Source organism: Platalea leucorodia (genome assembly GCF_965183815.1).
Source record: "Platalea leucorodia genome assembly, chromosome: 4".
NCBI lineage: Eukaryota > Metazoa > Chordata > Aves > Pelecaniformes > Threskiornithidae > Platalea > Platalea leucorodia.
Genome location: NC_138826.1, coordinates 78,612,993 through 78,626,513, shown reverse-complemented (window position 1 = coordinate 78,626,513; position 13,521 = coordinate 78,612,993). Strand labels below are relative to the sequence as shown.

At 35.9% G+C, this 13,521-nt stretch overlaps 1 protein-coding gene across 1 annotated transcript; it reads right to left on the bottom strand.

The window, feature by feature from the left end:
* Nucleotides 1-455: 455 nt before the first annotated feature.
* LUM (lumican) lies at nucleotides 456-11,832 on the bottom strand. The gene is made up of 3 exons (XM_082311090.1): nucleotides 11,728-11,832; nucleotides 7,715-8,611; nucleotides 456-1,509 (listed from the first exon to the last, which is right to left on the bottom strand). Exons 2-3 carry the CDS (start codon nucleotides 8,589-8,591, stop codon nucleotides 1,355-1,357), a joined length of 1,032 nt encoding a protein of 343 aa, XP_082167216.1. The 5' UTR covers nucleotides 8,592-8,611; nucleotides 11,728-11,832; the 3' UTR covers nucleotides 456-1,354.
* Nucleotides 11,833-13,521: the final 1,689 nt, after the last annotated feature.

Genomic DNA, 13,521 nt, shown 5'->3' with positions numbered 1-13,521 from the left:
TGTTTTTTGTTTTTTGGTTTTTTTCCAGAGGTGATAGTTTCGGCTTTTGCTACAGAAACTAGAAGAGTTTCTGTTTGCGCGTTTAACAGTCTAGTAGTTAAAAAGAAAATAGTACCCATGGGATGATCTGTGTTTGCAAGCAAGCCATTCATGGCTCTCAGTTACTGACACATTTATTTTAGTGTGTGTTCCAGGATGCTGACAATACTTGGACTATTCATTCCCAGATAGAATATGCTACCATCTCTCTATCCTGAGTAGCTAGGGCTGCATTTTGATCATTGCCTGCGGCTTCTGAGAGATTTCATTGTTCTTTCGACAATGCTCAGAAATTAATTTGCATTGTTTCATAGTGCTGTGACTCTCATACTGCAAACTCCATAAGGTATCAACTTAATGGCCAACACAAGTGCAGTGGAGTATGTTAAATTATACATTTACAAACATATTGAAACTTGAAAGTAGAGAAAACAGTTTATTTAACCTTACAATAAATTTTAATAATAATAGAATAGCTTAGATTGTCTTGTCTTAACCTGAAGGTTTTTTTCAATTTATAAAAGACTGAAACATAGTTGACAATGATATGGACACAAAAATACTATATGCTATGTTTTATTTTCTACAATCTGGTTAAAAGTAGCATGCAAGTAATTGAATAAAAATACTTGTATATATGACTTATTTTGAAATAAAAATTATACCAGCAATGGATAAACATCTTACCATGACAGTTTAAATGAAAGTATGACAAAAAGAAGAGCAAACAATTTTTTAACCTGAAAAATATTTGTTTCCCTGTTATCTTTCAGATATTCCATTAATTTAATAATGTCATGGGCTCTGAAAACATATTTTCATACATTTTAAATTTTTCTTAGATTGTTAAATCATTTTTTCCTTTGTAATTGATGACAATATGAAAAAAGCATTAATAATTAAGGAAGAAAGATTGGTTGGAGAGGACTCTTGTATTTACACAGGCTAGCCTATACTGCTCAGCACTCTGATGAAACCCACTTGACTTCCATGTAAGTCTGGTACCAGCTGGCATGTACTGCATGCATGGACATAGATTTCTATGAAGTTGAATGCTTTTCATCAACTTACCTAGCCAGATGAAGGCATATTTTGCACCACATTTGGTCATTCTTGTGCTTTCTAAATACAACCCTTTGTAAAAATATGCACACGTTTCCTTAAGATTTCCAAGTGCATGCTAAATATTAACAAATAGAATGGATAATATGCAGATTGACACTTTTTTTAAGGCATACCCTAATTTTAAAGAGCTATCATGATGTAATTCCTGTAGTTACTGCCCCTAGAAGGGAACTGGATGTTCCCAGGTATCTCATTCCAGTGAAATCTCAGCAGCCACCCGAAGGCAGTTGTACATCTCCTGTGGCAGGTCAGCCCGAGTGAGATTGTTTCCATCCAGGCGCAAATGTGTGATCCTGGAATAGGTCATTGGCCCAACAACCTTACAGAAGCTGCTCAATGGGAACTCTGAAACAAAGGGAACATGAGTAAGAAAAAGCATGAATAATTAGGACAAATAGGACAAACCTATTATTTTTCTGCTTTTTACATTTTATTTGGAAATTGTGACCTTAAATTTATTCTACTATTTTTCAATATTTTTCATGTCCATGGGGATGTAATTCCCCATGAGTTTACTGGAACTTGAGGGGCTTGTGTTAGGAGACGTTCTTTGCATTTGTTGTGAGAGGTTCAGAATTTCAAGACTGAGTTTTTCAAGTGCTATGTGCTCCCAGTACCCATTTGATTTTTAAGACTCCAGATTTTATATAGAGGTCTAATCTGGCATTTATAAAAAAAGGAAAAAAAAATGAATCTCCAGTAAAACTGGAGATGCAGAGGGGGGAATCCATCATACTGTGTACAATATGATGGAAGTGTAAAACCATGCTACATAAGATATTGAAGGAAATAAAAAGTTTCTGGAGAAATTGAAACTATGATATGGCCTTAACCTTAAGAACAGGCAGTCCAATGGGTGTCTGTGTCAAATATTACTTGGATGTGTCATTTGATTTACTAGTTTCAAAATGAAATTTGGGATTGGGACTGGGGAGGAGTTTCACATTCAAATGGTGTAGTTGAACTTTTCCAGAACATCAGGATTAGAAGGTGACTATAAATGTAAAAAATATTTATAAAAATATTTATATTTATTGTAATTTATATATCATGATATATATAACTGCTATTCAGTTGAAGTATTATTTGGTTCACATATCACCAGACAGGTCTTGAATGTAAAAGTATGTCTTGTATCTTATAAGCATTATTTACTGCTAGAAATTATGTGAAGCAGAGAAATTCTGTGCTCAGTATACATAAGCACACACATACACATATTATACACCTCTGTTATGCAGAGAAGATCTATCCTCAAGAGGGAATGTATGTGAAAAAACCTGATTTCCTCTGCATACCACATCGTGTAATTCTGCAAAGACAGTCCTTCATTCTCACCTGTGTTTAACTTGAGTCAGAGGATTAGTCTATTGAAAACCTCCATCACTACTAAAGTAGCAGTCTGAGAGGCTTGTTCTTCTTCAGGCCATTGACATCAACTGAATTCACACAGAAAATATTTAAAGGGAGTTCTTCAAGGAACTCATTTACCAGTATGTGGACAAATTTCGTATCTTCAGTTGCTTTTATGTTGAAAGGGCTAGCTCTCATAATTTCTGAGAAATCAAGGCAGTGTTCTCAAAATCGGATGCCATTTTAACTACCAATCATAGGTCTTTCATGGACTTTTGGAAACATCACCTTATACATCTTTTCTGCATGACCATTTAACTCATCTAAGAAAATGTGATGACCTACATCGTGTTGTAGTACTAAAGGAAGTGGAGGAAGTATCTTTCATATCTCTTCAATTGGATTCTTTCAGAACTGGCATTACAATAATCTGCTACCATTGATGAAACATGGCTTGTGTAAACTAAATATAAACGTACACCCATCTGTACAGGCAGCTCTTTAAAGCATGAGAGCTTAAGCAAATTTTTGGACACAGAGATATGATGTTGAAGAATGTGTGAAGGTTTGTGTATCTATCACAAAATAAGTTGTTTTGAGTAGGGATTAAGGAAATGTATTCAAATGTTAGATCTTGATCACTAATTTGACTAAAGTAAATCAAAACAGTTTCCTAGACTTTGTATGTTGTACAGCCTTCTTTTGGAAGGGTGAGAGACAAAATGCATCCTTAATGGCACATTTATTGGGCAGTCCATATTGTAATATAGTATAATTTTAAGCTTGCAGATCAATTTTGATACTCTTGTGATTCAGAATGTAACAGCTGAAGTGAACTGATTATTCTTGTGAGTTAGGATCATATAATCTGAGAGATATTTATAGGATTAGAACTGTGTGGAATTTTGCTGAATGAAAACATGAGTTCCTGAGACTTTGAACTCATTCACTTGGCCTACAGGCTATACCATTAACTATTTAAGTCCAGTTTTCTGCAGATAGTTTGGGTGTAATTTGTAAAGATTAAAATAAACATGAATTCTAATACAGATTTTTTTTTCCATTTTCTTGTCATTCAGGAACAACATTGCAAGTATATTTTTGTTGAAGGCAGACATTTTAAACCTTTCTGAATTGACTTATTTGTTTTTTTCTGTATTGTTACTTTTGAGCATAAATACTAACATTTGGTTGCCAAACAAGATATGCTTATGCAAGTTGGGTAGATGCTGAACTACTCAAAGGATGTAAACTTCATGCATGTAAACCACAAAATTTATCTGTGTTACCCAAATACTCAGCTGTACTGACTATGAGACTGAAATCACTTTGGAAGTAGATGCACATCTAGTCCTCACAGAAGTCAAAGGAACTCTGTCATGGATTTCAGTGGGATTTGGCTCCAAAACTTGGTGCACACTGTTTGCATTTGGGTATTAATTTTTTATACAGTTCATATAATTGTCAGTTGTTAGAAGCACATTAAAAATGTTTGTTTGCTAATTGCAGTGTCCACTAGCAGAAAATAAATGGGTCTTTTGAATGCACTTGATGTGCTGTAACCTATGTGATCTGTATGGGAACTGCACTCAGTGAGACTAGAGCACTGTTGTATAAAATGTCAGTAGCTTACTTCCTCCTTTGTTACACTTATTAGTGTTGCAGGTGTTAAAATGTCTTCCTGAATTTATAATATTCAGGTTCAAAGGCAGTGTACCTGGAATTTTGCCACGAGTATGGCATTTATATTTTGCCAACACAGAATTCCTGCATGAACCAGACACTGAGAGAATAAGAAGCATTGGATGAAAACTGGATTTTCATCTGAACAATTATTTTCTCACTAAAAGTGTCTGTCACCATAAGAAATTCTGATATTCTAACAAACTACCTGAATATTTGAAATATCTGGGGGAAAAAAAAAAACAAAAAACAAATCAAGAACAGGAATGTCCTCTCTTCTCCTCTCTTCTCCATACCTATAGAGCAAAATGGGAGCACAGAAATTTATTTTTTAGAGAGAATTTTTTATTTTTTAGAGAGAATTTTTTTTACTGTATGCTAGGTGAGAGTATATCCCTTGTACATATGGAGTGTAAGCAGCCTTTAGCTAAGAGGAAGATTAACTGTGCAAAGATTCCTTGTTCAGTCATGCAATACAGTGGGCAATCCTAATGGGATCTGAAGTCCCATAGTCATCTTTGCTGGTCTATGGTCCCAGAGTAATCATATCTGAGTCATTTCTGCATAGGCCATTGTAAAAAAAAAAACACATTTTTGGATTGGTGGAGTGAGCCAGATAAAAGACCATAAAGCACCTCCGCTAACTATGTTTAGAATAAGTACAATTATGGTACAGGTACTGATCCAGCCGATGGACTGGAGCAGAATATGTGGCCCCTTAACTGTCCTCTGGAACATTTGCACATTTCCCCTTGTTATACTCCATTCATATGGTATCTTCTTGTTGGGGTTTCATGTGGAAACAACAATTCTCTCCTTAATCTTTTACAAGTACAAATGAAATATGGAGAAGTCCGCCTTTGGACCCTCTTCTTCTATCACTGAACCTCTTTGATTCCTGTACTTTTTTCCATCCTGCAGAGTTTCTTTTTGCCTTGAGGAGTCTGTAAAACAAGTGTATGTATGTGTGTATATATATATATATATATATATATATAAAAATCCTAATGGCATCTTAAAGCATGGTAGCAAACCACTGTTGTTATTAAACAGAAAATTCTACCCTTAAATTACTACTAATAATAAATATTAAAAAAAAAAAAAAAATCCATTTAGAAGTTACAGCTTAGGTTTGAGGTATGGAGAAGCAAAGGCTTTAATAAACCTTCCATGGTCCTATGCTAGCTTGGAGATCCAACTAGCATCAAGTACAGTAGATAGAGCATAGAGTTGATAGCTAACTTACATTGACTATAACAGATATGTTTCAATTTATTAGCAAGAGATCAGAGGAGTTACTCTGAATTTGTCTTCCTTCCAGTTGCTATCCACTTGCCCACTGCTCCTCATATCACAGATGAAGGCAAAACATACTAAAGTGAAGCCAATTCTGCTACAATTTTTTTATGTGTATATTCATCAACTCTTGTTCAAAAAGCTCAGTCACTCAAATCAGGATTTTTCTCAAACAGGTAATTTTTTATGTATAGCAATGCATAATAGTATCAAGCCCAGGATGAAACTCATGGACAATAATTTAGAGAAATATTTCATTTCTTTCTGGTAATATCAAAAGGATTGGAACCAGATTACACTTCCTTAGACAAATATAAATGTTAACTGATAGCCTAAAGGTACCTGAGAAAAAGGGAGACAGTAGCAAATGAAGAACTCTGGAGAAATTTATTTATGTTAAGTTTCAGTATAAGTGAAAGCTTTAAGCTAAGACTAAGCACTCACAGCTGTAGGTCAGGTGTAATGAATAGTGAACTGCAAAGGCTTTGATCACCCGGTATCTGGTACTTCATTAAATTGAAATGCTTATTGCTAACTAAATTTTGTCCCATGTTGTCAATTAACATCTTAGAGAACACAATATTATGCCTGTGAAATTAGATAATCAAGAAAATTTGTTATTGAAGTCTGCTAGATTTTATGGTTAAGGAAAAACCAGTAAATGAGTTCTCTTACATCAGTCCATAGGGTAGCAATGACAGTGCAGCAGTAGCCAGTCCACACCCACTCCTCACACCATACCCCTCTGTTGCTGACCAGTACTCTGGAAATACAGCTTTCATTGCAAAATTAAATTGTCACAATTGCTCAGAAGTCCTTGGAAATGTGAATGGAAAGCAAACTCGGTACCTGGGTATCTTGCAGAAGCCTCAGAACAACCATTCTAAGCAGGGAAAATTGCCTCGTATACCTCATGAGAAATTAAACATCATCATTGTAAGCTCTTTTAGGAGAGGGAGAGTATCTGATAGAGGTCTACAGGTCTCTGTATGAGGTACCTCAGGTAGGAAGCATTAACTCATTGTTTTCCCTCATCAAAACAAGGAACTGAGATGTAATAGGAAAAAAAAATCATAATGTTGAAGAAAATGTGAAGCACAGTAAATACAAAAAATTTCAAAAGGTCTTGCCCTGTGTCTGGTAAAATCAGCACTAAAATATTTGCCTTTAAAGGCTACGTCTGTATGGAGTTAGCTATGTATGGAATAGCTAACACTGATAACGCAAACCCCTGATGGATACAAGCAGGCAAACAGAAGAGAGAGTTTTATGGTTTACTTTATGCCAGCTATCAAGATGATGTAAGTCCTCCTGCAGAAACACTGTTATGTTTGACAGATCTGCCGCTCCATCAGGCACCACCACTGACAGAAGTGCAGCTGGAGAGCTTCTGACATGTTGATGAGGCTTCTCCAGCTCTCCAACACCTCCTTCCCACCCCAGGATTAAGACAGCCCTGTAAAAGCCCTGTCTCAGTAGAAACCTCCATGATCTCATGCAAGGTGTGACATTTATTGACTTCAGAAGGAACATTTTTTCAAATCATGCTTGAATGGAGACAAGCTTGCCACCTGATCGTACAACCTGGGAAATGGGAATGAAAAGAAGAAACAACACAGGCAGGTCTTCAGATTCCAGGATGGGTTTGGAGGGATACTGCATGAAAGAAGGGAGGAAAGAGAAAAAAGCAGCTACTTTGTTCTGTCTTTTTCACTGTGCCCTGTGCCTGATACCTTATGAATTTGTTGTCTTCTCCCTCTCTCTTCCCTCCAGCACTTTCACTACCAGCCTTCTGAAAAGTTACACATAAAATAGTCAGATGCTCAGCTGATCTCTCTCTCTTTTTGCTGACTTATGAATTCCAAACATCTTCCACACTGATTGAACTTTTCCCACTGTCGTTTTCTTCAATTGTATAAGTCAACTCCATTAGCTTCTAGGAGTTACTCCAATTTACATAAGATGAGAATTTGGCCAATAATAGCCACATTAGTACAAAAACAGAAATTTCTGTGTTTAAGGTTAATTTGAGTACCTATCAGATAAATGTCTGTCTTTTAACATTAATGTGGACAACAGTCAGAGAAATGTCAGTGTGCTAACAGTCTAACCAGTACCATTTCTTCAGACTGGTTGATCTACCCTTTCAGATACTTGCATTGACCATCAGTGTCATGACTGTGGTAAATAATATTGAAAATATGCAAATTTAACTCACTGTTAATTTTGTTGACTTGGAGGTAGAAGTTTTCAAGGTTCTCACTGACGGTTGGAATGCTCTTCAGCTGATTGAAGGAGAGATCTAACTCAACCAGTGATGTGATATTGAAGACGTTGCCTGGTATTCCGGAATCTGTTAATTTATTGTGGGACAAGCGTAAATATTGTAGGGTTTTAAAACCTTGGAAGTATTCATCAGGAATATTGGAGATCTGGTTATTATCAAAATACAGCATGAGTAAGGAGTGAGGGAGTCCTGTCGGTAGCTTTGTAAGTCGATTGAAGCTTAAGTCAAGATACAAAAGTGAATTCAGGCCTTTAAAAGCTCCAGAAATAGAATCTGCTTTCAGCTGGTTGTTCTGGAGGTGAATGACAGTCAGATTCACCAGTCCCTCAAGTGCACCAGGATTGACTTTTGTGATCTTGTTATGACTTAATTGCAGGTCATCCAGAGTCTTGGGGAGTGGTCCAACAGCTTCAGTCAAATTGTTGTAGTTAATGTGAAGTTTCTTCAGATGTTTTAGTTTAGAGAAGACTCTTCCCTTAATTTTTGAATTTTCCAAATGGTTGTGATCTAGGATCAGCCACTGTAGGTCTGTTACATTATCAAACGTGTTCTCTTCAATGCCCTCAATCATATTGTTTCGAAGATAAAGGTATTTTATTCCACTTGGTACAATCGGAATGGTTTTCAATTTAAGATTGTCACAATACATGGCAGTAGGGTAGCTTAAAGGACAATTACATTCTGGGGCACAGAATGCTGAGGATGGCCCAAAAGGATCATAACCGTAATCATCTGCAGGACCATACACATATTGGCAAAAAATGCCACTAATCAATAACAGAAAGACGTGTAGGGAGTTTAAAGTCATCTTTGCAATGTGTCTTGTCCCTGTATGGTAAAAGGGAATAAAGAAGTTGTAACTTTAATTTTTTCTCTCTTTCAGCAATATTTGAAATTTTACCACATAAAGATTACAATTAAAAACTAATTAATTTAGACTTTCTGTTTAAAGCTATTTATTAAGAGAAAATGTATTAGTTTGTTAGTATTGCATTGCTACTGCTATAAACTTACAGTCCTTGTCTTGTGATAATCTGCCTTTGTAAGGCAAGATTGTAGGCCATTCTGCTGTTGTAAGTAAAACATTCTTTATATCTTCCTGCATTCATTCATTAAGTCACAAGAATGATGATAAAGTCCAAGTTTTTTGAACTTGGCAGAGAAGAGCTTTCAGTTTTGCTGAAGGCCATGTTCAGAGGCAGTTCTGCCATTTAAATTCTATCAAGCATTCCTAATATACTGAATTGCCTCCTATCAAAACAACGTGGCAATTTGACTTAAGTTTGAAAGAGCCAGAGAAGTTACAAACTGAGGGTAGTGATCAGCTGTATAGTGTGTTGTTAAGATGCCTATAGTTTGAAATATCTTCTTCTCATGGATCATGTCCAGTAAAGCATGATCCGCTAAGTTTCATGTTCACCTAAATAACAAACTAATAGAAATATATAGCATATTCTCGGGGACATGTCAAACAACCAGCACTGCATATGTGTGCACAAGTATACTCTATCTAATATGGATCTACAGTGGATCTGAAAGGACTGAATTTCAGAAAGTGCAAATGTTCTTGCAAATTCTATATATAATAATAAATGTATTGATTACATTGTATGACCATTCTAAATCAATAGCATAATAAAGCACTGGCTTCACATAGTTGGTCTTCCATTTCACATACAGTAAAAGGACGTTCAGTGTCCTTGGGGATGTTTTGCTGTGATCCAATATGAGTGGTCTCACCTTACTTTTTAAGGGCATTCCTTTATCATCAGATACTCGATGAGATGCTAATCTGTGAAGATAAGTATCTTGCTTTTATTTCTTACTACCTAGATAGACATTGTATTGGAAAAGTGGGTCTAGCATCACTGAAGTCAGTGAGCTTACTTTGATTTTCAACAGTAAAAGATAAGGCTCAGTGTACTCAACTACTGTTCAGAGAGTGAGACAATTAAGAAAATCCTTAGAACCTTCTCATTCTCAAGTATCTTCAGAAAGTATGTGAAGCCTGTAAACAGACCACCAGACATTGATCTCAGATCTGGGCAATCCTCCAGCAGAGTAAGTTAGTCTTGCTATTGGCATTGTTTAGTGTTACACAGAGTACCCAGTGTTAAAATGCAGGGCCATAGCTAGAAAGTCTTCCCTAATTTTAAATTTCCTTCCTTTTACTGACTTGATAAAAGCCACATCACATTCTAGTCAGCTAGTAATCTCAACTAAAGTACATCTAGGCAGGGCCTATTGATCTCACACTGTACAGCATGAAATTTTTTTAAAAAATGTGTTCATGTTATCTCCAATCACCCACAAAGTCCCTCTGCTAGATATTCAGCTGCTGTCCCCTGAATAAGGAGGACAATTGCATATCTTTTCCATGGTGTTGGTCCTATCACATTTATCTAATTACAAACCATAGTATAGAGCAATCATTGAAATATGAGTTATCAATGTAATTTCCTTTGTCTGTTCTTCATTACTGCATGAGAACATGCAAACTCAACCTTCAGTCCCCTGCTGGTATAAATCAGTACAGCTCCTCTGAAAGCCAAGACACTACAGTGACACAATTCAGCTCAAAATCTGGTCCTGTTTAGGTACTAAACATTAAGGATGGGGGACTAACTGCTTCTGTATTCAAAGTATAAGAGAGAGTGTAATGAAATTCTTGGACTACACTCTTTGGCCTTACAGTGACATTTTTACACATATGCATCATTTTATAGTCTTACTGATAAAGTAGCATAAACATCCTATTTTAAATCCAAATTCTATTGTTGTTCTAGTTTCAAATTATATTTGTAATGCTAAATTTTATTATTGATAGCATAGGCTGACAGTCCTTTTAAATAGTACACAATGTTTAACTGCTCTGCAGAACCCTGGAAATAATTTTAAAAGTTAGACAGGAAGTGTTTTGAATTATTTTATCAACAACATTTTAAAACATAGGTGACAATTCTGTAGTGCAAGAGCATATGAGCATGTGTGTGACATAAAATAGCACAGTAAAGTATATATGTGGTGTAGTTAACTTATTCATGGATTTCTCATTCACGTATCTAAAAGTTTCTATGTCAGAAGTGTAAAAGGTAAATAGGTTGTGTACACATGCTTTTTTGTTGCACCGAACTATACGAATCCAAAAGATAAAATCAGAATACATTCTTAAGACGTTTATGTTATACCATAAGCATGCTTGAACTAATTGCCTGTGTTTGTTCTAACCAGTTATGTTGTAAAATACCTGTGAAAATATTTGTGAAGTTGCTCAGGCAACTTGCCAAAACATACTAAATGGCAAATCCATGATTTTGGAAAAATGCTTACTACTATTTTGGAGCTAGTCTGTACTACCTTAATTCTAAAGTTGTTGTGAAACAAAATAAATATAAATTTATCAGTCAATCAGCCTTAAACTAAATATACCTTAATTCTGCAGCATAATATCTTACACAATTTGCAAAAGATTTAATTTTAAGAAGTTTTAATAGTATATTTAAAATGTGCTTTAAAATTAACTAAAAATTTCAAAATACCTATAATTTTCCTCTCATTGTTTACTTGATTAATTATTTAAATATCAGGGTACCTTATCTTTTTGTAAAATGGAGAAAAACGATTTAACAAATGGAGTCTGTGCAGCTCTTACTAATAGATTATGAATGAATAAGTAAGCAGTGAGTAGTCATAGAAATTTATTTGTACTGTACATCAACTCTTCTTTTGAAGTAGAACAAAACAGACTGTAAAAAAGTGCAACACTGATGCACAAAATATGTGAGGTTGTTTTAAGGAAACTGAGAAAGCAAATCCACTAAGCAACTGTTGATTTGTGTTCAATTTACAAATTGGCAAACTTATCCTTACATGTTTTCACATTCCCATTACAGCTACATTTAAATAGCTGAACATTACGGTTAAAACATGCAGCAAGCACTTACCTTATTGCCTTGAAGCTGCTTTCCTTAATTCCCAGAGCAGATGCAATAAGGGACTGTATCGACCAATATATGCTGTAAACAGTGTCAGGAGGTAAGAGCCTGCCAGATCCTCTGTGTTACAAGAGAAAAAAAAAAAAAAAAAAAAAAAAAAAGCCCTAGTCACGCTGTTCTCTGAAGCTGCTATGTCATCATGGTGATCTTGTGGTGTGGCATGTACTAAAATGCAGATCTCTAATGAAGTGCAGGTGGATACCATATTTTGTACAAGGACAACCCATCTGTTATTCCTGTGGGACGAGAGAACGATCAGTGTTTCACAAACCTGAGAAAGTTTAGACCACTAGCCATAGCCTTATACAAGGAATTTTTGTATTTTAGAGGGAAAACATTTTTGATTATAAAACAAATTACAAACAGACTTTTGTTTTCCAACTTATTTTATACTGCTAGACATGAGCTAACAAATAGTGCTCAGACCTCAATGCCGCTGTGCTTCTTCAGCCAAGTGACTCATTCATTTTTCTGCCTTTTTATTTAACTATCTTATGTCCACAGTAAAATATCCCTAATAAAAGTTTTAGCTTGAGGATCAGAACCAAAGATGCAGGGTTATCTTTGAATTATAACCTTTTCCACAACATTAAATACTGAGTTCAAAGTTTCTTCTGCAAAGCATTGGAATTTACTTGGTCTGGAGATTTACTTTAGTGATTGAATGCATGTTTGTTTAATAAAAACACATCCCAGGAACAGTTTTTCAGCAGTTACTGTAAACTCACTTCATACATTTGTTCATTTTTGCACTTACAGCTTTCTCCTGCTTTTCAGAATCTGGAACTACTCAGCTTTACGTTGTCTGTTTCTTATTCCATGGATGTAGTTCAAGAATGCATCTTAAGGCTTGGATGAGATGTTATTTTCACCAGGCAATGCCAAAAAATAATGCACTAAGACAGTAACTGTTTAAAGTGGGTCTTAATATTTCCATAAGAACCTTCCTTTATCTCTAAATGGTTGATGTCTTCCCTTTTTATGAGGTGTAAGCTCTTTCTTATAAAGTTGGATGGAGGCAAATGTGAAATGTGCATACAGAAAGCATGCACAAGCTATTTTCAAGTGTCTCGTGTGTTTAGTTGTTGTGGGTAAGGATCAAGTTTCTTGTCTGTTATCAACTGGCTATCTTTATGAAAAGTCATGGTACAGGATGTGGCTGGGCTGGTGAATCCCCGCAGCTTCCTGAAGAAGAGGAGCCTGGATGGGGGCTTCTCCCAAAATCTGCTGCTGACACATCTGGGCCTCCATGCCAGTGCAGGTTACTGGGAGCGGGGAAAGGCCTGGCATAATTCAGCACCCTTCACCGAGAACAGGAAAGATGCCAGATGATTACAGACCTCTGTGCTTCTGCAATAACACAATTAGCAAACAAATTTGCTCAAGACAGAGGGCTAAGTGCCAGTGCAGCCCACAGGGAGTGAATGTTACTCTTTTGATGTTCTGACATCACGCCTGTCTCCCTGGCATGAGAGAACCATTTACACGTTAGGAAACAGATGCTGATGACAGACCATAACTACATTACTATTTGAATGATGCAAATAAGTGAATGTGAAGCAATGGGATTATGATAGTGAATTAAGCTGAGTAGGTGAAGAAGTGTGCATGGTATCAGAACTAGAAATGTAGAAGTGGACAAAGCTGCTGCTGTTCTGTGTGTGGACAGAGACCAGATGGAGTTTCTCATGCATAGTATGATACTTATCTGAAAATTACTTCATTAGTTTCAGCTGACCAAGG